The sequence below is a fragment of the Giraffa tippelskirchi genome, chromosome 7 (genome assembly GCF_054371585.1).
Source record: "Giraffa tippelskirchi isolate mGirTip1 chromosome 7, T2T-mGirTip1v1.2.pri, whole genome shotgun sequence".
Lineage (NCBI taxonomy): Eukaryota > Metazoa > Chordata > Mammalia > Artiodactyla > Giraffidae > Giraffa > Giraffa tippelskirchi.
Window position 1 is genome coordinate 55600107 of NC_137281.1, and position 25529 is coordinate 55625635.

The 25529-nt window shown below is 46.9% G+C and overlaps 1 protein-coding gene across 1 annotated transcript in view; it reads right to left on the reverse strand.

Moving 5' to 3' along the window:
* Positions 1-22004, reverse strand: part of VAT1L (vesicle amine transport 1 like) — a 166025-nt gene extending 144021 nt beyond the window's left edge. The window contains exon 1 of the mRNA XM_081513888.1: positions 21633-22004. Within this exon, the coding sequence (XP_081370014.1) occupies positions 21633-21865 (233 nt within the window). The 5' untranslated portion in view covers positions 21866-22004. The remainder of the gene's footprint in view (positions 1-21632) is intronic.
* Between the last annotated feature and the right edge of the window lie 3525 nt (positions 22005-25529).

Here is a 25529-nt window from a genome sequence, read left to right on the forward strand (position 1 = left end):
CCTTTCTGTGATGGGTTCTCATGTAGGGCTTTGTGATAGTTGGAGGGGCCCCCAAGAAACTAGTAGACCTCTAGAAACCCCCATTCTAACTTTTCATAATAGGGATGGGGAGAAAAGGAATTATTTGTGGCTAAGTCACTGTAATAGATAACATTTATGGAGTGTATACTGTGTATCAGGCATGGTGTTAAATGTCTGTAAGTGTGATACTTAATTTTCACAGCAACCATAACAAGGCTAAGAGATACACATGACCCACATTTCACAGAGAACAGAACGGAGGCGCATCAAGGCTTATAAAGCCAAGAAGTGAAGGCAAGTGATGTCTCCAGAGGCTACTGCCCTTTTCTTTCCTTTTGAGAGACCATCACTCAGTTTTCCCAGTTACAGAGAGAGGACTTCTCAACTCACATGTCACACTGAGCACTTACTATATTCTGAGCAGATACTTAGTACTGGATGTCTACAGTTAACAGGGGGCTCAATTCCTCATGGGGAAACAGAATCTCGAAAGCTGGTCACAACACAGTGGGATGAGTGCTTCGACAGAAGTGTAGCCAGAGAGCTCACCTGGTCCACGAGGAGATGGACTCACAGACAAGATAACCGTGGAGTCAAAACAAGGACCCCCAACAAGGTTTTCTCAAAGAACTGTTAGCTTTGGTGACACCCTCTCTGAAAAGTGATGGTTTCCCTGAGAGCTCAGTTGGTAAAGAATCTGCCTGCAATGCAGGAGACCCCGGTTCGATTCCTGGGTCGGGAAGATCTGCTGGAGAAGGGATAGGCTACCCACTCCAGTATTCTGGCCTGGAGAATTCCACGGACTGCATAGAATCGGACATGGGGTCACAAAGAGTCGGACATGACTGAGCGACTTCCACAAGAAAGTGAAAGTGACTCAGTCATGTCTGACTGTTTGTGACCCCATGGACTGTATAGTCCATGGAATTCTCCAAGCCAGAATACTAGAGTGGGTAGCCTTTCTCTTCTCCAGGGGATCTTCCCAACCCAGGAATCGAGCCCAGATCTCCCACACTGCTGGTGGATTCTTGACCAGCTGAGCCACACAGGAAGCCCAAGAACACTGGAGTGGGTAGTTTAGCCCCTCTCCAGGGGATCTTCCTGACCCGAGAATCGAACCGGGGTCTCCTGCATTGCAGGTGCATTCTTTACCACCAAGCTATTAGAGAAGCTCCATAGTCAAAGCTAAACTTAAACCCTTAGCTATTGCTTTCTGTCTTCTCCACAAGGGGGTTGCTTCATCTCCCTGAACCTTAGTTTTCTCATCTCAAAAATGCGTTAGTAACAGCCTCACCCTCGGGGGTTGGTGTGGATTGCATGTGACAGCACGTTGTGAAACAGGGCGCCTCACACACCATGAGTGCTCAGTAAGTGCGAGCTGCTGTCATTGTCATCAGCACCACAGAAACACCACCATCATCATCACACAGAGAAGGTGTCATAGGTCAGGCTCCCCGGGAAGCAGACTCTGAGACTCAGCTTTGCATGAAGGAGGGTCGATAGGAGGCACCCCAGAGAACAACACTTACCTGGGGGTGAGGGAAGCTGGACTGAGTGGATGGAGAGGTTGAAACACTGACGTGGTAGTAAAAAAGGACACAATCTATCCACGGAAAGTTCTAGTGCTAGGATGGGACCTCAGGTCATGATGAATCCAGGCAAGGGGACAGGACATTTTTACCTCGTGTCAACTGCTCATTGGATGAGAGCTGTCCCTGGGAGGAGCTCTGATCTCAGGCAAGGGTACTTCCTTCTGCTGAGGCAACTCCTCAGCAGGGATGTAGCTGTGAGCCCCCAGCAGCCAGCACTCCCTGTAGCCAGGGGAAGGAGCTCTTCAGTCCTAAAAGGGGGTCCTGGGTGGTATACCCCAGCATCCACCATAAGAGGGGGGCTGTGGTCTTCCTTTGCAGGGTTTTATTCCCTTGCTGGCCCAAAGCAGTGGTCACTGATGGTGAGAATTTACGGAGGTGTCCTTTGCATGGTGGTTTCTGAGAAGAAAAGGTCTAGGGGTCCTTATGACCAAAGCTGGGAAGGAAGAAGAGGATGATATCTTTAAACTGGGATCTGAAGGATGAAAGGCAAAGAGGCAAGGGAAAGGGAGGACTTGAAGAGATCAAAGCGTCAGGGACATGACAAACTGAGAAAAAAAGAGAAGGGGAAAGGCGGACAAACTATCAAAACACATGCAGGAGTTGATCTTAAATGTTCTCACTATAGAAAAGAAATGGTAACCTTCTGATAGCATGGAGGTGGCTAATGGGATGGTGGTAATCATTTTGCAATTTACAACTGTATCAAATCAACACTTGAGACTTATACAATGTTATACATGAGTCGTATCTCAGTGATGCTGAGGGAAAGAAAAAAGGAGCCTTTTACAGGGTTTAATAGATAATTTTGAGCTATGAAAAATATACATGCAGGGTTAGTAAACTGCTTGGGGAAATCCATGAAAAATAGTAGCTCGGGGCTTTCTCTGTGTCAGCGGGAAGGCAGGGATCACAGGATCCTGGAGGAGACCCAGACACCAGAGGGAACGTGGTCAGACACCACGCGGGGAGTCTGGAATTCGTTCTGCTTGGTGAACTCACTGCCCAGCAGCCATTGCAGCCTGGCCCGGAGGCTTCCAATGTGCGGCTTTGCTCTGAGCCACAGCAGCATGGAAGCTGTGCCCTTCCTTTTTTTTTTTCTTTTTTAAACATTATTAATTTTTATTTATTTGGTGGTTACCTCAAACTGCTTTGCCCTTCCTTCAGCTCTCGTCTGGCTGCTGTGATGTTCATCAAAGCATTGAATTCAAACCCCAAGGGGGAGGGGCCAAAGAAATACAGGTTGGAGTCATTCACTCATTTCCCCAGAATTGAAGATTTTGGTTTTGTTTCTTAATCACAACTGATAACTTGAAAACATCTAGGACCATAATCATTGATCTCAGAAAATCTTGCTCCCAATTCTTCTTCTTCTTCTTCATTTTTTCCCCTATTTTTTTGCCTTTGTTTAAGCAAAATGGCTGTCTGAAGAGGCCTTACAAATAGCTGTGAAAAGAAGAGAAGCAAAAAGCAAAAGAGAAAAGGAGAGATATTCCCATCTGAATGCAGAGTTCCAAAGACTAGCGAGGAGAGATAAGAAAGCCTTCTTCATCGATCAATGCAAAGAAATAGAGGAAAACAATAGAATGGGAAAGACTAGAGATCTCTTCAAGAAAATTAGAGATACCAAGGGAACGTTTCATGCAAAGATGGGCTCAATAAAGGACAGAAATGGTATGGACCTAACAGAAGCAGAAGATATTAAGAAGAAGTTGCAAGAATACAGAAGAACTGTACAAAAAAGATCTTCATGACCCAGATAATCACGCTGGTGTGATCACTCACCTAGAGCCAGTCATCTGGAATGTGAAGTCAAGTGGGCCTTAGGAAGCATCACTATGAACAAATCTAGTGGAGGTGATGGAATTCCAGTTGAGCTATTTCAAATCCTGGAAGATGATGTGGTGAAAGTGCTGCACTCGATATGCCAGCAAATTTGGAAAACTCAGCAGTAGTCACAGGACTGGAAAAGGTCAGTTTTCATTCCAATCCCTAAGAAAGGCAATGCCAAAGAATGCTTAAACTACCACACAATTGCACTCATCTCATAACGTTAGTAAAGTAATGCTCAAAATTCTCCAAGCGAGGCTTCAGCAATATGTGAACTGTGAACTTCCAGATGTTCAAGCTGGATTTAGAAAAGGTAGAGGAACCAGAGATCAAATTGCCAACGTCTTCTGGATCATCGAAAAAGCAAGAGAGTTCCAGAAAAACATCTATTTCTGCTTCATTGACTATGCCAAAGCCTTTGACTGTGTGGATCACAATAAACTGTGGAAAATTCTGGAAGAGATGGGAATACCAGACCTCCTGACCTGCCTCTTGAGAAACCTGTGTGCAGGTCAGGAAGCAACAGCTAGAAATTGACATGGAACAATGGACTGGTTCCAAATAGGAAAAGGAGTACGTCAAGGCTGTACATTGTCACCCTGCTTATTTAACTTATATGCAGAGTACATCATGAGAAATGCTGGGCTGGAAGAAGCACAACCAAGATTCAAGATTGCCGGGAGAAATATCAATAACCTCAGATATGCAGATGACACAATCCTTATGGCAGAAAGTGAAGAACTAAAGAGCCTCTTGATGAAAGTGAGAGGAGAGTGAAAAAGTTGTCTTAAAGCTCAACATTCAGAAAACTAAGATCATGGCATCTGGTCCCATCACTTCATGGCAAATAGATGGGGAAACAGTGGGAACAGTGGCTGACTTTATTTTTTGGGGCTCCAAAATCACTGCTGATGGTGATTGCAGCCATGAAATTAAAAGACGCTTACTCCTTGGAAGGAAAGTTATGACCAACCTAGACAACATATTAAAAAGCAGAGATGTTACTTTGCCAACAAAAGTCCATCTAGTCAAGGCTATGATTTTTCCAGTGGTCATGTATGGATGTGAGATTTGGACTATAAAGAAAGCTGAGCACCGAAGAATTGATGCTTGTGAACTGTGGTGTTGGAGAAGACTCTTGAGAGTCCCTTGGACTGCAAGGAGATCCAACCAATCCATCCTAAAGGAGATCAGTCCTGGGTGTTCATTGGAAGGACTGATATTGAAGCTGAAACTCCAATACTTTAGCCACCTGATGTGAAGAACTGACTCATTTGAAAAGAACCTAATGCTGGGAAAGATTGGGGGCAGGAAGAGAAGGGGATGACAGAGGATGAAATGGTTGGATGGCATCACCGACTCGATGGACATGAGTTTGGGTAAACTACGGGAGTTGGTGATGGACAGGGAGGCCTGGGGTGCTGTGGTCCATGGGGTCGCAAAGAGTCAGACACGACTGAGTGACTGAACTGAACTGAAGCACCCATTTTATGATCTCAAGATTATGAAACAGAGTAATACAAATCTGCTACGGAAGGAAAAAGACTCTTGTCTAAAGTGAGGAGAACTTTCATGCACATCTCAAATGGCACCTTTCACTGGAGAACAGACAGAATTGTCCTGGGTGGACATCAGGAGAGATAAACCACCTGAGCTCCATCTGAGGTTGGAAAGAGTGTGTTAGGACAGATGCAGAGAACAATCTAGTGGTTATCAGTGGGGAGAGGAAGGGGGGAGGGCAAGAAAAGGGTAGAGAATTAAGAGGTAAAAACTACCATGTATAAAATAAATGAGCTTCCCAGGCGGTGCTAGTGGTAAAGAACCCATCTTCCAGTGCAGGAGACATAAGAGACATGAGTTTGATCCCTGGGTTAGGAAGGTTCCCTGGAGGAGGGCATGGCAACCTACTCCAATATTCTTGCCTGGAGATTCCCTATGGACAGAGGAGCCTGTCAGGCTATGGTCCATAGGGTCGCAAAGAGTTGGAAATGACTGAAGTAACTTAGCACACACAGCACATAAATTAAATGAGCTACAAGTACATATTGTACAACACATGGAATATGGCCAATAGTTTACAGTAACTATAAATGGAGTATACTTTAAAAAACTGTGAATCACTATGCTATATACCTGAAACTTACATAATATTGTACATCAACTATACCTAAATAAAAAAGGAATGCAAAAATAAAAAATTATAGAAAAGAGGGAGTAACCTCCAAACAAATAGTTTTGCTTCTGCTAAGATCTTCATCAGTTAGCATGCAGACTACTCTTCAAATCCTTCAACCAAGAATAAACAACTAAAATATGACATTTGAATTGACTAAATAATTTCAAGTGATATGTAAGCGAAAGAGACAGAAGGGAAATTTTCAACTAAAAAAAATGTTCAATTCCACCATATTTTCTAAACAGACTGTCATCTTTCATGCTAAAACACAGCATGGGATAGTGTTAAGAGTCCAAATTCTAAAATGAACTCCCTGGTTTACAAATCTGACTCCTCTACTTAAAAACAACAACGCAACAAAACCCACAGAACTGCTTCCTCTTCCTTCTGTCCACAGAGGAAATAAAACATGAAGAAGATTTTTTTAAGTGTGTTATGGATGCTCAGGCCACCTTCTTCCCATCCCTGGCCATGGCTCCTGACAGCGGTCTCCTCCATGTCCGGCTCCACGTATTCCTGCCTACCTAGTGTAACCAGTATTTTTAGACGTGAGACCTGAAGTTCTAGGACACATCTGATGTGTTTTGTGATCGACCACTTAGTAAGTGAACGATGCTGTTTTTTGCCCAGCCCAGATGCCTTTATCTGTAACATAGGGACTGATCATGTGGGTGACACAGGTTGAGCTATATAGTTGTACGGGTCTGTTGTTTTCAGAGACAGGAAATATGTTCCCATCATAGGTCCTCATTAGTATTCGAAACACATGTTGGTTTAATATTTCAAACACGGAACCAAAAAGGCCAAGGAGATACAATGAGAATCTAAATGTCAACAGCCATTTTCAACAGAAATGGAAAAGCATGGCGTGAATGTGTCAAGAAAAAAGTTCCCCCTGATGCCAAGATGGACTCCTTGATTTCTGGACCTGGAGGAATTTATTTACTCTCAGCCTGTCCTGGGAACACAGCAGGTGTTCATTCCCAAGGAGATTCCCAGAAACGTTAACATTTCTGCGGTCCAGGTTAGATGTTGGAGTCACTGACTTCAAACACGTGCCTGGCACTGACTGGTTGTGCAGAGCATTCAAACAAATTTAATTTAAATTCAACAGACCTTTCACGATCTGGGGCTTGGCTCGGGACTAATGTAACAGCAGTGACAATGACACCTCTGCTTCCCAAGAGTTCGGAGATCAACAAAATAAGTGACTTCACAGTATGACAGTTCCCCAGCAGGCCGTGGGGCATGGGTCACAGCTAGCACAGGGCAGGCAGTTATAATTCACCATGCAGCAGGCATGCAGCACCTACAACAAAGCGTCACTCAGGCGTGGCTGCGCCCTCTGCTCACGTTCTCCCGAGCTCTCCAGCATCATCCCACCTCTCCGTGGAAGGGAGAAGGCATCAGCGGACAGTGCAAAGTGCTTCCTGCCTGACCTCTCGCTGGAGCCCCAGTGGGGAGGGGGGCTCTCACAGAGAAACACTCCATTTTTGCCACAACATGATGGTTATATCCTGTCATTGCTGCTGATAAAATGTTTGCTTCATCAAACAGTTATGTCAGTAGGAAAACAAGTAGGATGCAGACTAGAACAACCCAGTCCAATAGAACATTCTACAATGGCGAAAATATTCTGTGTGTGTTCTGGTCAACGTGGCAGCCACTGGCCATGTGTGATTACTGAATGCTTGAAACCTGGATAGTGTGGGTGAGGAACTGAATTTTTAATTTTACTTAATCAGTATTTAAATTTAATTAACCTTTATTAGAGACGTGCAAATCAAAACTACCATGAGGTACCACCTCATGCCTGTCAGAGTGGCCACCGTCAAAAAGTAACAAGCACTGGAGACGGTGTCGAGAAAGGGATCCTCTTATGCTGTTGCTGGGAATGTAAACTGGGGCAGCCACTATGGAGAACTGTGGACGTGCCTTAAAAATCTAAAAATAGAACTACCATAGGATCCAGCAATCATACTCCTGTGCATAGAAATGGAAAAGATGAAAACTCTAATTTAAAAAGATACATGTACCATAATGTTCACTGCGATTCACAACAGCAAAGCTATGGAAGCAACGTAAATGTCCATGAACAGATGAATGGACATAGAGGATGCAGTACATATATACAATGGAATATCACTCAGCCATAAAAAAGAATGAAATAATGACATTTGCAGCAACACAATGGGCTTAGAGATTACCATACCAAGTGAAGTAAGTCAGACAGACAAGACAAATACCGTATGAGATCACTTATATGTGGACTCTAAAATATGACACAAATAGACTGATTAACGAAACAGAAGTAGACTCACAGACACAGAAAACAAACTTGTGGTTACAAAGGTGAAAGGGAGGAGGTGAGGAGTTTGGAATTAGCAGATACAAGCTACCGTTTACGAAATAGACAAATGACAAGATCCTAGAGTAGAGCAAAGGGAACTGTATTCACTATCCTGTAATAAACCAAAATGCAAGGATTTCTCTGGCAGTTCAGTGTTAAGAATCTGCCTGCGAATGCAGGGACCGTGGGTTCAATCCCTGGTCCGGGAAGATTCCATGTGCTCCAGGGCAACTAAGCCTGTGTGCCACAACTCCTGAGCCTGTGCTCTGGAGCCAGGGAACTGCAAATACTGAGCCCACATGCAGCAACTATCAAAGCCCGTGCACCTCGAGCCCGTGGTCCACAGCAAGAGAAGCCTCTGCAGTGAGAAGCCCAAGCTCCACAAGCAGAGAGGCTCCCCCTCACTGCAACTAGAGAAAGCCTGCACATAGCAATGAAGACCTAGTGCAGCCAAAAATAAAATAAAATCTAAAACCACAATGGAAAAAATATGAAAAAGAACATATTTGTGTATATATATATATGCAAAACTGAATTGTTTTGCTGTATATCAGAAATGAATAACATTGTAAATCAACTAAACTTCAGTAAAAGATTTAATTAGCTTAAGAAGAAGACACCACTACCCGCTGTCTTCCCGGTGGACTATGCACAACTCGAAGGGGGAGTCTCCCTTAAAATCCATCTTTTGATGTTCACTGCCTAGCCCAGGGCACCTTCTAGCCTTGCCAACAAGGATTCCTCCACTGAAGGTGTTAAGTAGGAAAATACCAAGGCGTGATTCAAGCTCTTTCCTTCCTCCTGCTAAAGGGAGCTACTGGTTGGCAGCCTTGTCAGTAGTCAGGGGAAAACTGAGAAGATCAAAGACCTGCTTGATTGATGTGCTTTGGGAAGAGCAAATATTTATCCTGGAAGATAAAAGAAGAGATGTGAAAGGTGAGCAAAGATAGATGCAAAAGACAAGAGAGAGCGAGGGCAGGGTTTGAGAGTCTGGGAGAGTTTAAAGAGCACGGGGCAAGAGTTTGGAGGGGGGAGGAGGAAGCATTGGGAAGGGGGTATCTAAATGGGAAGAGAAATTTTCGAGATGTTTCCTCTGCAGCAAATGGTTCCAGCTTTGGTATTTTCTAAAGGACTCAATAGAATTTGACAGTGCTTCTCAATTATATTGAAAAATTGGGTTTCTGTTCAAGAGTGAATCATCCCAGCTAAATCTGGGCTACAAAAGGGAAAACAGAATAGGAACAGGAATGAAAAATGTTAAAAGAGCAAAAGGAAGAGTGTCCTGTAAGTGCCATAGGCTGAGGGCAGAGATGGTGACTCCAAGTGGGTGAGAGTGCAAATTTGCCTCTGCTATTTATTTCCTAGGAAGGAACAGTCCCAGGGCATGGACCATCTCCTCTGTGATCAGAGAGGACGGTTCTCCAGGATCTGAAAGCAGATAAACCTGAAGAGAATGTTTCAGGAACGGGGGCACGTTTTTAGCTGTATTACACATCCCAGGTTGTGGCTGCAGAAACACTGAGTCACTGTTTATTACAAGGTCCCCAGTTGGAACAATTTTAGTCAGTTTAGCTGGAGGATAAAGAGAATCCAATTATGAAATCATTGAGACCAGTCATAGGAACGGTGGATTTAATAGCTCCCCATTAGCTGATTGAACTAGGGATAGCATAGATAAATGAAAAGCAATTCTTTCTGATCTTAGGGATTTTTTTTTTAAGTCTGTTACTTGATGGATAGTCTGTTTTAAGAAGGAGATGTGTCTGCATCGGGAGGGCAGGAAGAGGGCTTTGCAGTTTGCAAGCTTCATCAGAATTTACTGTAGAGTTTAGACTGTTTGAGCCAGTGGGGTTGTCCCACTATGAATCTATTTGCATGAAGAGCAGATAAGCCTGGGAAAGAAGAGAAACACTCATGCTAAGGGAAATGCAAGATGGAGAATAGGAGCGTAGATGAAGAAGCCTATGGCAATGCAAGCGGGAAGCTTGGCTCTGAATGTGGAGTTTGTACAACTCAGATTGCCCTTCAACTTCAAGGGCTCATGATGAGTGGGTATAAAGTGAGTGAAGAAAACTCTGGCTCAAATCCCAGCTCTTTGTCTTATGAGTTTCATCATCATTAGCAAGTTCGGTTATTTCTCTGATCGTTTCCTTTAATCAGAAAATGTTTGGTATCATGCTAAGTGCACGTGTGCATGCTAAGTCGCTTCAGTCATATCCGACTCTGTGTGGCCCCATGGACTGCAGCCCACCAGGCTCTTCCATCCATGGGATTATACAGGCAAGAATACAGGAGTGGGTTGCCATGCCCTCCTCCAGGGGATCTTCCTGACCCAGGGATTGAACTGGTATCTTTTGTGTCTCCTGCATTGGCAGGTGGGTTCTTTACCACTAGCACCACCTGGGAAATTTCTATAAAACCCTTAACATAGTGCTGTGAGAAATCACTCAGTAAAGGTCATTATGATAATAACGATGATAAATAATTAATGATAAGAGTGTCATTATTATTAGCTCCATACAGAAGAAACATTGATAAGGAAGGTGGCACATGCTGCTTTAGAACCTGTATTAGGTAGAAAGGGGGCCACATTCTTCGCAGAAGGCCAGGCTCCAGCCGGGATGGAGAAGAAACGGGGAAACACACTGGGTGGCTTCAGTGTACTGGGAGGAGCAGAACAGAGCCACAGGAGATGGTTATCATCAATGGGGAACCAGAACTGTGTTTCGAGAGCCCAGGCCACAGCAACTAAGAAACCCAGGCAACTATGTGGGAGGCATTGAAGGTGGGGGTCCTGATACCTACTAAGGAAGGCCAGAACAGAGTCAAGGACATACCGCTTGTTCTAAAAGGTTATTTTCCCCCCAATAGTTTGAAATATTTATTCATTTATTTTCCAGTTGTACTGAGCTGTATTTGACACACTGTATTAATTTAAGGTGTACAGCATAATGATTTGATGTGTGCGTATCTTACAGAAGGACTGTCACAGCACTGTTTACTTTAGTGAAGTGTTTGAATAGCCAGGCTGGTGGAGCCTAGGGTCTCCAGATGTGCAGGCATCGCAGGAACACTTGAGTGAGTGCCCTTGGAGTAACCAGCACCAGAACCAGCACACTGGGCTCTCTCCAAGAGCCCCGGCCTGCAGCCCCCAGTGGAGCTGGATGACAATAAGGAGGAAATCACAGAGCATCTTGAGAAGTTAGAGACCCACATCTCCCAGCCTTGGGAGAGTGGTTATTAGAGGGTTCAAGAAGCAATCTTCTGGTTTCAAGAGAACAAACTGTCAAGGAGAAGCAAAATACCCCCAAAACATAGCTCCTTTGGTATTCTTTCAAATCCCCATTCAAAGACCTGCATGCTGGAGGGAGAGAGCTAAAATGACAGAGGGGAGCCCGAAGGAACATGGGCTTGGATGGGCCACTGTTTGTATTACAAAAGTCACATTTACAAGTGACACAGCCACTTCTGCCGAAATGTACACCCAACACTCTGGGTAACATATTCACTCACTCCCCCAAACACTGATTGCATGCCTACTGTTACAGAAGGACCAGGCATGGTGTTCATCAGTTAGAGGAGAAGAGAGAACGTTTCTGGAATGTCCAAGATGACCAGAGATTCAAAAGACGGTGGGCCTCAAAATTGAAAACATTATATATGCTATTTAATATGATTCAATGACTCAGTGCTAAGGGACATCAAGTCCCAACAGAGGGCATGGAGCTGACTTCCCCAGTCCCCCGTCCGAGTCTTCACTTTTTCTGGACAAAGAAGCATCTCTCATCCACCATGATGGCTACCATTTTGATCAGTCCAGTGTGTTTCTTACTTACCTGCGTCATCTGATAACTGCCCTCCATTCCATTTAGAGTATCTACCCCACATTCATAACACACAGACACACAGACACACACACACACATGCTTCATGAGTTCCTGGCTGGGTTGTTGATCACGGTGCTCCCTTCTTTTAGGTCAGAACAGGAGGGCGTGAGACACCAATGTGGCCAATCCTTATGCCTTACTCCCTCAGGCCAGACAGAGAGAGAGAGACCCAAGGGCTGGTATGTGATTTATGAGGGGCCAATTAGATCCCTTCCCTGACGTATAAAAACTGGGAGAAGAAAGTTCTCTTTGCATCAGGGCTTGCTAAACTCTCAGGAGGCAGCTGGGGTGAAAGGCCATCATCTTTCCAGGTCTCGGGAAGGCAGCTGATTGCAGTAGGAGCACATGAAGCTAACCCACAAGGAGAGAGAAAATGAGAGAGGGAATGGGAAGGGAAGGGGAGCACCTAGGAGTCCAGGGACTAGTTCATCAAGGTGGTTGGCATGGCTGAAAGGAAGGACAGAGAGGTCAGAGCAGAGGTGACTGGTCCTCCTTCTGAAGGTCCCTAAGCTTGGCCCAGCCCCTGGAGCACGGTCGGAGCACCGCACATTTTGGTTCCACTCACACTCTTGTTCCCTGGGGGATGCATCTGAATGTGCGTGTTTATGTCATGCCATGGCGGCCCAGCCTGTCCAGCTACTATGTTTTTTTTAATTTGATGGCATTTGGTCTCAGTTGCGGTGGGATCTCCTAGTTATGGCATGTGGATCTCAAGTTACTTTGAGATCCAGTTCCCTGATCAGGGATCAAACCCAGGCCGCCTGCTATGGAAGCTCAGAGTCTTGGCCACCTGGACCTCCAGGGAAGTCCCCCAGCTGCTTTTGATTTTAGGGTCTTATACCCTTTAGGGGAGACACATGGAGTCTGCATAGGGACTCCATTCAGAAAACTTGATGATTTAAGGAGGGGCTTTCTAATGTCCTACTTTTTTTTTTTATCTCCTTCTCAGCATTAATATATATTAAACATATACTATACAACAAGGACTTCATTCATTCAAGAGATATGAAATGTGCCAACATCATTGCTAAATACTTTAGACACGATCTAAAATTACCCCATAAGGACTATAATTGTACCCATATTACAGCTTAGCAAATTGAGGTTTCAAAAGACAAAGTCATTTTCCCAAGGTGATAGAGGTTGCTAAAAATGATCCAATTTAAGGACTTGGCCACGTCTGTTTCACTTCAAACATTAACCCTATTATAACCCCAAAGCATCCTGCCTCCCATCCAGTTTGAATGTTCAGTCAGTGCCAGCCCAAAAAATGAATCATTATCAGACTTTTCGCAGAAGAGAATTATCCTACAATGGACTCTGGAGGAGGGGAGAAGTCAGGATTAAGAGGACCCAGTGCTTTAATTTGCAGAGAGAGCAGTGGCTTGCATGTTCCTGCCCCCCTGACAGTGCTGGGGAAGAGGCTAAGGCTGAGGGGTGAAGGAGCTAGAGAACAGAATTCCACCCACAGGCTCTCATCTAGAAAAATATCACGTTCAAAGATGAAATAGCCCCTTTCACTGGAGCATCTGTTTTGTCTCTTGGGCCTTCAAACATTAAACATTAAATTTACTCATTTTAATACCGTGGCTGCAACTGATGTTCTGTGTGAGATCACATACAGAGGAATAAACTAATTTGAGATTACATGCCTGCTGCCCTTTCCTAGAAAGAGCCTCTTCTTGTTTCTAATTAAACTTTTTCTTCTATGACAAATGCCAAGATGCCAAGAAAGACCTGTATGAAGAATAAGAAGTGGCAGGGACTTGGGGTCACAAGGGAGTTCTTCCCCATGCCTGGGTGAGCTTTGTTGTTGGCATGAATGTCAGTGATCTGCCCAAAGGTCATGGGATTTTGGTTCTGCTGGATGGGTGCAAACCAGACTCCAGAGGTTGGGTCATTTTGCATACCCAGCTGTCGGAGAAATCTGTCATCACTCACGGATGGGTGTGCACAGAGTTGGTGTCAGGGTAGCGTACATTCATCCTCATCCATTCCCAACCCTGGGCAAAAGACTCAAAAGCCAGCACTCTACTCCAGCTGTGCATGTTGTTGTTGGATGGGAGATGATCAGGACAGGACACCGGAGGATGGGGGTCAAGTCCAGTAACCGAGGAAGGAAAATAACTGACCCACTATGTGCAAGAAGCAGTGGGGACGGTCAGAGACTCTCAGCCAGTCTTCACGGTAACACCGAAGAGAGGGTGTTATTCTTACCACAGGGAGGCTACGGGCAAGGCGTCAGTGCTGTCTGCTCACCATCACCCAGCCGCAGTGAGGCAGGATTAGAGTCTGGACTCAGATGTGTTGTATGTCCTTACTCTTCCCATTTCATCTCTGAGTCCCTTTTTCTTTACCTAGAAGTTAAGGACGACAGCCTCATGGGTGAGGGTCGGATGGGAAATGATAGGCTTTGTTGCTGCAAATATGCCGCCGGTGGACGGGGTTGAGCTTGAGCCCTCATTCCCACTGCCCGATGTGAGCCCCCTGCCTCTGGCTTCCGTCTAATGAAGATCAGGCTGCTGTTTATGGGAACCTGCTCTATGTCAGATACCCAATGAGATGTTCTGCGTCTCCCCTTTCTATGAAGTGAAAGAAACTCCGACCCTGGGCTTCCTTTCTTCCTCCAAGTGCTGGGGAGACAGGAAGTCCATCAGATCAAGAGCAGGCACTGTCACCATCAGCAGCCCTCCCCAGAGGGGAGGGAAAATGCAAACTCCGGTGGACAAGAAAGACCCCGATACAGTGCCTCCACCTTCTCATCCCCAAACGGGGCTCAGTGTGACACTGGAGAGTCATCCTTTCTGGTCAAATCCTGATGACCTGGTCCCACACAGAGCACTTTATTCCACTCTCTGTGCCAGAGTGGCTCCCAGCTCAGGTACTGGGACCCTCCAAACAATTTCTCAGTTTTACACATATCTGCGTCGCTTAACCTCATACAGTCCATTTATTTATTTCAATAAACACAGAGAAGAGCATTGTTATTGTTCAGTTGCTAAGTCGTGTCTGACTCGTTATGATCCCATTGACTATAGCACGCCAAGATTCCCTGTCCTCCACTATCTCCCAGAGCTCTCTCTAACTCATTCCATTCAGTGGGTGATGCCATCCAACCATCTCATCCTCTGTCGCCCCCCGCACTCCTTCTCCTGCCTTCAGTCTTTCCCAGCATCCAAGGTCTTTTGCAATGAGATGGCTCTTTGCAACTTAACCTCATACACTCCACTGATTTATTTGAATAGACACAGGGAAGAGCATATTGGCCATATTTCATTGGATTGACCTTTCATGCTGTGTTGTTTGCATATCCTGCACTCAAGTTGCCGGTGTAGCTATAACCCAGTGGGGGAAATGAGGCAGAGGAAGGAACTTAAATGTCTTGAGTGGTGATCATGTTTAATCAGCATGGGTATTCTGGGTCAACCATAGTAATGTGATTCTAAGTGGATCCCGAAAGCATTCCAGACCCCAGAAATGACGAGGAAGTGGATGTGGCTCAGAACCATAATGGCCACTTTGGGAGGCAAGATGACAGCATGCAACTTAAAATACATATATATATGTATTTACTTTTAATTATTTTTGGCCCACTGGGTCTTTGTGGTTGTACACGGGCTTTCTCTTGCTGTGGTTCCCAGGCTTCTCATTGCAGTGGCTTCTCTTGTTGCAGAGCACAGGCTCTAGAATACAGGTTCACTTGTTGGGGTGCACGGGCTTAATTGTTCCGCCACATGTAGGATCTTCCCGGACCAGAGACTGAACTGGTGTTCCCTGCATTGCGACGTGGAGTCTCCAGCACTGGACCACCAGGGAATCCCATCATGCAGTTTTGCATTTGATCAGCTCTGCTCCAGGTCAGCCCAGTACACCCCACGGGTCTGTCTCTGTATTGCCAACTCCAGTCTTTCTGTCTGTCTGCCTCTCTGTGCCTCTCGGTCTTTCATTGCCTCCATCCGTTCTCTCTCTCTACTCTGTGCGTTTGTCACTGTGTCCCTCAGATCATCTGACTCCCACATGTAGAGTCCAGAACAAGGCAGACTTGGATTTTCATGCTGCTTGTCCACCTAAAAATCTGCAATCTTAACATATCTCTGAATGCCAGTTTTCCTATCTTTAAAATGGAGACTGTAACACTGATGTTGTTGATGTTACTGAGTAGCCATTAGGATAAAATGAGGCAAAGTATACAGCGGGCAACTCAGTGGCTGCCTCATCACAAGCGGCCAATGGATGGGTTCCCACCGCATCTCCAGTGCAGCTGACCCTCATGATGTATTAGGATCCTACCAATCTCTTGGCTTTCTGCTGGTATGGCCCACCCTCGGCCCATTTTCAGATCAGCCAATGGAGCCATGACTGGCTGCAACTATTTTTCATCCAGTTGGTCTCATTTCAGCAGTTTCACGTGGCCTCTTGCTGTAAATCAGTCTGGGAAAATAAATATCCCCAGTCCATTAGTGCCTTTCTACCACAAGCCAATCTGGGCTGCAAAACAGACAGGCTTGTTAATGGCCACTTAAGTAGGTTCCTGCAGCCCAGTCTGGGGACCCTCAGCCTCAAATCCTCCCAGCTCCTGCCAAGAGAAGCACCACTGTGGCAAGACCCCTTTGTAGCAGCAAAGCCATAGACAGGGCTCTGAGCAATTGCCGGGGATTGGGGGAGGAGAGACCACAAACCCTGGTTTGCCCAGAACAGTCCCAGTTTGTCCCTGATGTCCCAGAGCAGTTATTAACAGTGTCCCTTTCATTCCCCAAAGAGTGCTGGTATGACAACCTATAAAGGGTAGCTGTGGAAATCAAGAATAACAGTTTAAACAATACTATCTAGCATTTGTTGACCTCTGGGTCTGTGTCAGGCATCACCACAAAAGTCCTGATGCACCGTGTCGCATTGAAACCCCCTTACGACACTCTACAGTTGTTGTTGTTCAGTTGTTAAGTCGAGTCTGACTCTTAGCAACACCGTGGACTGCGGCACGCCAGGCTCCCCTGTCCTTCACCAACTCCTGGAGTTTGGTCAAATTCATGTTCATCAAGTCAGTGATGCCATCTAACCATCTCATCCTTTGCCACCCTCCTCTCCTTTTGCCTTCAGTCTTCCCACCGGGTGGCCAAAGTACTGGAGCTTCAGAAACAGTCCTTCCAATGAATATTCAGGGTTGATTTCCTTGAGGATTGACTGGCTTGGCTCTGAAGGGCAGTGCTATTATTATTTCCATTTTATAGACCGGGAAGCTCACGTTTACAGCGGTAAGCGACCAAGTCAAGGTCAGCCAGTATAGAGGGTACTGTTCGCGCCTCACCCAGATCTCTTTCACCGGGCAGTGCACCCGTCCCCCAGCTGCTGGGAGAGCTGGCTGCTCGGAGCTCAGAGCAGCCCTGTTCTCCCTTCCATGAGTTACAGAGGCTCCACACCCCCACTCAGGAAGCAGCCCAGAGCCCATCACCAACTGATGACACGGTGGGGGGCCCAGAAGGCTTCCCTCACTGCTACAAGGTCAGATTGACTCTGTGGTACAACTTGTGCTCTAGCACTCCTGGAGGGATCCAGCTGAGACCCAACCCTTGCTTCACTCCTTCCCCTGCCCTATCCTGCTCCCCGGCTCCCCTTCTCCTGAAAGGACACCCCCCCCACCATCAACCTCTTCAAACAGCATTCCTGTCTCAGGCTGTGCCTCCAGGGGACCAGCCCTAGGATAGCCAGTTAGCAGGGGGCTGAGCTAGGCTCACGTCTAGGAAGGTCTCACTCTTCATCACTAAGCAGATGTGATGCAACGTTGCCTGTATTATGACATACATGATTAAAACAATGGCCTCCAAGTCATCAAGTTGCCAGCAAATATGTCCTACAGGCATCAATATGACAACAATCACAACAACTACTGTTTGTTGTTGTTGTTCAGTTGCTGAGTCGTGTCTGACTCTTTGCAACCCCATGGACTGCAGCACGCCAGGCTTCCCTGTCCTTCATTATGTCCCGGAGTTTGCTCAAACTCATCTCCATTGAGTCAGTGATGCCATCCAACCATCTCATCCTCTGTCTCGGCCCCCTTTCTCCCCTTGCCCTCAATACTTCCCAGCATCAGGATCTTTTCCGATGAATTGACTCATCGCATCAAGTGGCCAAAGGATTAGAGCTTCACCTTTAGCATCAGTCCTTCCAATGAATATTCAGGGTTGATTTCCTTTAGGATTGACTGGTTTGATCTCCTCGGTGTCCAAGGGACTCTCAAAGTCTTCTCCAGCTCCACAGTTCTTGGTGCTAACCTTGAGTCCATCTCTTTCTTGAAAGATGAACACTATAATGTTCATCTTATTATCTCCATTTTGCAGGAAAAGCTTAGAGAAGTTAAGAAAGATGTTCACCAAGGTTACACAAATCTATCTTTCTCCAAAGGCCACATGCTTTTTCTACTTGGCCAGTTAAATCGCTTGCTGTGTAAATTGTTCACTGAATGGCTGATGAAATGGGTTCCCTATCAAAGATAATGTTCTGGTAACAATTCAGATGGAAGACCAGGCTACCCTTCCCACCCTGTACAGCCCACAGTGGTTCTTTCTGAGCCATGTTTAAACCATCAAGCCTCTACTTTAGGGAGAAAGCAGGATTACTCTGGAGACAGCCAGAGAACGTTTCCTTAAGCCAGACATAAACAGATCAAAAGGGCTTCCCAGGTGGTACATAAAGAACCTGCCTGCCAATGCAGGAGACATAAGAGATGTGGGTTCCATCCCTGGGTCAGGAAGGTCCCCTGGAGGAGGGCGTGGCAACCCACTCCAGTGTTCTTGCCTAGAGCATCGCATGGGCAGAGAAGCCTGGCGGGCTACAGTCCATGGGGTTGCAAAGAGTCAGACATGACTGAAGTGACTGAGTACCCGTGCAAATAGATCAAAGCCACACTCACTGAAGAGAGGGAAGAAAACAAGGTTATGTGTCAAAGATCCGGAGGAGTACACTACATCTCTCCTGGCTTTTTGACAGAGGGAGACAAAATAAGAGGAAAAGAGCAGAGCTTTAAGGAGAAATAAACTAGGATTCAAATCCTAGCTTTACTACCTGTGTGATGTTTTTAGCAAATTACTCAACATCTCAAAGCCTCAGTTTGCTTTACCATAATACCTGCTGTGTTAGACCACAGATGAGAGGGGGGATAGGAGATAAAATATGTATTTCCCCCTGTCTCCTCTCTTCCATTTCCACAAAATTTATACAGTAATCAACTTGGACCCTCATTCCAGGTCTGAATGATACTAGTTCAGATGGACTATGCTTTATTTTCCAGCAAAAAGCATATCCTATTTAATGATAAAAGGTTTCCATTAAAAATAGAGAACCAAGAGAGAACTGATAAGAGGGGAACCTTCATCCAAGAGGCCATCAGCTGATTCATAAAACTACAGAATGAGTCATCCTGGCTCCCAAGGCTAATCTTACAATCAATGGGCATCTCTGGCCAGCCAATCCTAGCCCAGTGAAGAAAGAAGGGCCCAGCGGGCAATCCTCACAAACCTATTCCAATCCCTCCCTGAAAAACAGATTAACTCTGCTTCCAGCTTGGGTGAAATGATAATCAACCTGGGCCCTTTGCAGTACTGTTTTCCCTCCCTGCTCCAGCATCATCTCCTACCCCTCATGGCTTGTTGGCTTTCTGAACAACAGGGGGGAGAGCGGGGATCTGCGGTGATTACTCAGTGTGTGTGTGTGTGTGTGTGTGTGTGTCTGTGTGTGTGTCTGTGTGTGTGTCTGTGTGTGTGGCTCCAACGAAGAACAGGCTTCTGTGTCTGGCTTCGAAAATCAATCTCCCAGCCTTTATCCTAACATTTATTATTTCCAAACCCTTCAGGTCCTCTTGGTATTTATGCAGTAAGCAAAAGGCTGGAGAACTCAGGTCTATTTGTCCTGCAGATGACAATCTGTTTTACAAAAAAGTAGCTTCAACATTTTTACTCTCTGTATATACACTCTGACAAAGAGTCCTAGAACCCAGTCCTCAATTTGAATGGAGGGTCATAAATCACACACACACACACACACACGTAATATTTTTGATTGGTGGTTGAGGAAGGAGAATGAATCAATACACGATTTTAATTTTACTAGGTAGATAGACATACTTCCACCAGCAAGTGAAGAAAAAGAATGACTCAACAATCTCCCTTCAGGCACCTTTCCCCCATCCTTCCATCCAGCAATAACTGAGTCATTCAGCAATAGCATGTTCAAGATACACTGGGTGCCAGGCTCTGTGCGGGGCATTGGGAATTTAGCAGTGAGCATGTATCAGAGGCACACTCTGCCTTCTGGATCAGCCAGCTTGGTTCAGCAAGAGTTAACAAGATAGAACTGTATAGGATCCCTCAGTTGGCCAAAGCCTCCTCTGCCACCCTGAATTCCCCTGGGAGAGGCCCCTGTGTCTAGAGTCAAACATGTCCAGCCCTATATGTGAGAAGTAAGCCAGAGACCAGTGCCTGCCTCTCTCCAGCCACCTTCCAGTCTGAAGAATGAAACCCACACCTGCTCTCAAAGTGGCAAAGCGGAGGGGAAGCCCCTCTGCACTCTTCTTGCCTCCAGACTGTTCCCAGATGCTGAGTTTGGGGGTCTAACCAGTGAGCTGGCTGCTGCTTTTAGGGAGCTGTGTCTGTTGGGGGCTTTAAAGAATGGTGATGGAAGGGATGGGCCCATCTCAGGGTGCTAACAGCAAGTTCCCTGGGAAAGCTTTCCATGCTGCAGCATACAACTCACAGCGCTGGTCCAGTGAGCCCTCCTGGGTGAGCCCCCTCCCTGGAACTCCAGGGAAATGACCATACAGTAATAGCACAAGCAATGTTTCACCACTCCAGGAGGAATCCCAGCCCGGTGAGGGTCTGACGTTCCTCAGGGAGGGGTAGGGACAGGAAGGGTACTCAGGAGATGGAAGCAGGAGTTAGAAGATTCAGCTGTTTTGTTTGCTTGTTTTTCCTCTTCAAAGAAACACAGAAGACGCTGGTGGGCAAGAGGGGGATTAAGTAGCAGCCTTGGCCTCACCTCTCGTGGGGTTTAAATGCTGGGTACCTAAAATGCTTCCCGGTTCTTTTCCCAGTATGAGACCACAAGGAGAGAGTGTACAGCGGTGAGGAAGAAGGATGCATTTCCCCAGCCCTGCTCTCCGACCCCAGCCCCAAAGGGACAACTGCCTAGAGGTTGACAAAGATGCCATATCAAATCCTGACCATGCCGCTTCGCGGCGGCCGGCTGATCTTGGGCAAACCACTCTCGGAGCCTGGTTGCCGCACCTGTGATGAGGCGACAACGATGATGCCTAACTCTCTGGGTCCCAGGAACTATGAAATAAGACCGCACACGTAAAACTCTTTAAGAAAGGCCGGCAGGTGCACAGTGAGCCGATAACCATGTTATCATCAAACCTTCCTCTCCTGGCCCTTGAGCGGTCCTACTCCACGGAGAGCTCCCGTGGCGCGATCTTCCAGACCCCGAGCGCTGGGTGCCACCGGCCACCCTTCCCCTCCCCGGAGCTCATCGCCTCCTCCGGTCACCCCCAGATCTGGCTTGGGGAGAACGAGGGCTTGCCTGCCAGCCTCCTCCCCAGCGTTGGCCGGCCAAGGGGCGGCGGGGGAGGCTCGGAGAGCCGCTGCGGGCGCGTAGGGGGCCGCCCAGGGAGGCTCTTCCCCTCGGGCAGCGTGCCCGCCGAGGCTCTGCCAGCCGCTCCCCCGGAGCTCTGAGCGCGCAAAGAGAGAAAGAGCGAGAGACAGAAAGCGAGAAAGGCGCGGATACTGGACCAGGCTTTGACGCGGATCTTGAGCTCGCCGTCCTGCGGCTCGGGCATGGCCTTCCTTGTGACCCGCAGCTTGTTGAGCCCCCCGAAGCCGGCCAGCACCACGGCGCGCATCTCCTGGGCGTCCCCGAGGCGGTGAGAGCCGCCGCCGCCGCCGCCCTCGGCCGGCTCCTTGCCCGCTTCCTTTTCGATCATCTGCTCCGTCTCCTCCGCCTTCTCCACGCCTTCCTTGGCCATGGCGCGCGGGGGCGCGGGGCGCACGGGCTGCGGCGGCTGCGGCGCTGGGGGGCTCGGGGACCCTAGCTCGCGGGTTCCTCCTGTTGAATGCGGGATGCTCGGCGGCGCAATGGCTGCAGCCTCTGCGAGCCGCGCCGCGGTCCACGGCCTCCGCCGTAATCCTCCTAAGAGCCGCGCGCTCCGCCTCGCTGCCCTCCTCTCTGTCCTGCCCGAGCAAAGCCTCAGCTCCCGCTTCTCAGCCAGTTTCACACCAAGCTCTTGATCGTAGAACCCAGAGCCCAGATCTGCCCAAAAACCTCGTGAATAAAACACACAGAGAGGAGACGCCTTATCCTCCACCGTGGACGCAATACTTCATTATATACGGCGCGGGCTGGGCGCCTTGAAATGGACAGAGATGAATGTCTGGGCCTGGAGGACGCCTCCCCGCCCCAAGGTGGCCTCCTCTCCCACCGACTTGCGGGGGCCGGAGGACTGACGGGAAACGCGAATGTTTCCCAAACCACCGGTCCGGGTTAGAAGGACCGAGAGGTTCGGGAAACTGGAAACTGGAAATCCCGCTGGTTGACCTGAGGAGTCCAGATCCAGGTCTTTGCACTTGGGACCTCCAGAGATGCTCCTTACCCGGGATCGCGAGGAGCATCTCATGACGGCTAACTCTCACCACCCGACCCGTTTGGGGCCGTTGAAGAGGCTCCAAAATAGAATTCAGGACCAGAAAGGGATTCTGTTCTTGATCTGACTCAACAGAAGATCAGATCAGTGTACCCCCGCCCCCCGACACCTGCAACGCAGACGTGTACACACACACAAATACGCAGAGCAATACCTGGCTTCTTGTCTTCTGTTAGCGAGCCCTTTTGAAAAAAGCTCATAGAAAAACTTAGATTTATTTTTAAAGGAAAAAAGATGGGGTGTTCCCTTGCAGCAGTTTAAAGAACGATGCAGTTGAGGAGTGATAGGTGTATATTCTAGTTATGAGCCAAAAAACCTAGGTCTTTGAAGAAGACCTCAGGGAGCAGGGGCCTTGAGCCAGACCTTGAAGGTGAACCAGGATCCTCAGATAGGTGATCTCAAGCACCTTCAAACATATAGCAAGGTGGCAGGTGAAAGGACTATTGGGAAGACACTGGTTTGTTCTGTGTGAGCTGATCATTGGTTGTGTTTGACAGTTGCTGGAGACTAGGCTTGAAAGGTTGGTAGGAACCAGCTTTTGAGGACTTTTACATATTGTGTTATGAAAGTTAAGACATAATCATGGAGGCAGGGGGCACCATTGGAGGCTAAAAAAAAAGGGGGAGGGAGGATGGCATCACCAGCTTGCATTTCAGAATAATACGTTTGGAGGTAAAGGGCTGATGGTGTGGAAGATAGAGTTACTCAAAGCATGGAGACCTGTTAGAGAGGAGAGTGCAGACAAAAATCAATCAAGTGACAAATCGATCAGTAAATAAGAGCCTCAGCTGAAGCAATGGCTGTAGGGTGGAAGAGAGATTAGAAGGAGGCTGAATGGATAAGACTGGGCTAGGGAATTGAACATTTGATTGTAAACCGAATTGCCCAAATCATTAAGTCTGTTGACATTGTGCGATATAATGTTTAGGCTGGATTCTGTCCTGAAACCAGAATTGGAGTGCCAGTGCTTTAGTTGGGAGGTGTTCCCAAGAAGCCCACAGTCAGGAAGTCAGGAAGTGAGCAGGGAAGCAATAGAAGCCAGCGCAAGGAGCATGACCACAGGGACACATGGGGCTCAGGCCCAGAGATGGTGGGGACAAGCTCAGAGCTGTCTCATCCAAAAAGTAAGGATATGGGTGCTTTAAACCAAGTTTTCTGCTGATCTGCTAAGGGCTGTCCTGGAAGTGATAACTCCCCGGTGCTTTCAGCCTGCCCCTTGTACTTGGGCTAAGGTGCTCCAGGCAGGATGCTCTCCGTAGGAAGCCGTTATCTTAGACAGGGAATGGTGAATTCAAAGGGGCTATGGGTCTGACATTGATAACATCTTCAAGGTGTGGTCTTGATTTGTGGGTATATACAAATTTACGTACCTTTACGTATCTTTTGTAATTTGGTTATCAGCATAAACCTTACTAGGTAAGCATCATTATTCCCACTTTGCAGAAGAGAAAAGTGAGTCTTAACATGGTGAATTATCCTGCTCAAAGGAACACAGTGACTGTGGTGGGATGCATAAGCAGCTCCAAATGGATGCTCTTAGCTTCTCACCACACATGCTTATTTGGATGGACCAAATGAGTTCTTCCCCTGATGGATAATACTCCATGGCATTTATGTTCTCTGCCCCTTTATTGGCCTCCTAATATTTCTGTCCCATTAGGACCCCTCGCCTTGATTCTCAGGGCTTTCCTTTAAGAACAGAAAGTTAATCTACTTTGCACTCAGCAAACAGTATGTTTAAGAGAAGTGTTTGCCTTATAATATGTTAAAAGGAATATAATTACTCCCTCCAAGGGAATTTTCTGGCTGTTTATAAACACCAGATTATAATTGGTTTGCAGCTGATTGTCACAACAACTAAGAGGAAACACACCACAGTCTGCTGCTGTTGGAGGAATACCTTCTTCTGAGTCCTGTGCTTAACCTGGATCGTTAAGTATTCTCAAATCTTCTCCTCTCTGGTGGAATGTGGCAAAAGCCATGCGGCAAGGCATCTGTCCAAATAAACACAATAAATCTGTTTTCAATTTATAAAATTGATACCTTGGGCATTGGCTTTAGAACTTCAGTTGCAAAATACCTTTACGCTGTAGGGCAATGTTACCACAGCGGCCACTACTGGTGAAATGCAGTACTACAACTCAGCTCTATTAACTTGTATATGAGGTAGGAACAGGTGTGTGTACCATGGGAGGGGTGTTCAGTTCAGTTCAGTTCAGTCGCTCAGTCCTGTCCGACTCTTTGCAACCCCATGAACCCCAGCACGTCAGGCCTCCCTGTCCATCACCAACTCCCTGAGTCCACCCAAATCCATGTCCATCGAGTCGGTGATGCCATCCAGCCATCTCATCCTCTGTCGTCCCCTTCTCCTCCTGCATATTTTCCTAGCATCAGGGTCTTTTCAAATGAGCCAGCTCTTTGCATCAGCCGGCCAAAGTATTGGAGTTTCAGCTTCAACATCAGTCCTTCCAATGAACACCCAGGACTGATCTCCTTTAGGATGGACTGGGTGAATCTCCTTGCAGTCCAAGGGACTCTCAAGAGTCTTCTCCAACACCACAGTTCAAAAGCATCAATTCTTCGGTGCTCAGCTTTCTTTATAGTCCAACTCTCACATCCATACATGACCACTGGAAAAACCATAGCCTTGACTAGACGGACCTTTGTTTGCAAAGTAATGTCTCTGCTTTTTAATATGCTGTCTAGGCTGGTAATAACTTTCCTTCCAAGGAGTAAGTGTCTTTTAATTTCATGGCTGCACTCACCATCTGCAGTGATCTTGGAGCCCAGAAAAATAAAGTCAGCCACTGTTTCCACTGTTTGCCCATCTATCTGCCATGAAGTGATGGGACCAGATGCCACGATCTTAGTTTTCTTAATGTTGAGCTTTAAGACAACTTTTTCACTCTCCTCTTTCACTTTCATCAAGAGGCTCTTTAGTTCTTCTTCACTTTCTGCCATAAGGGTGGTGTCATCTGCATATCTGAAG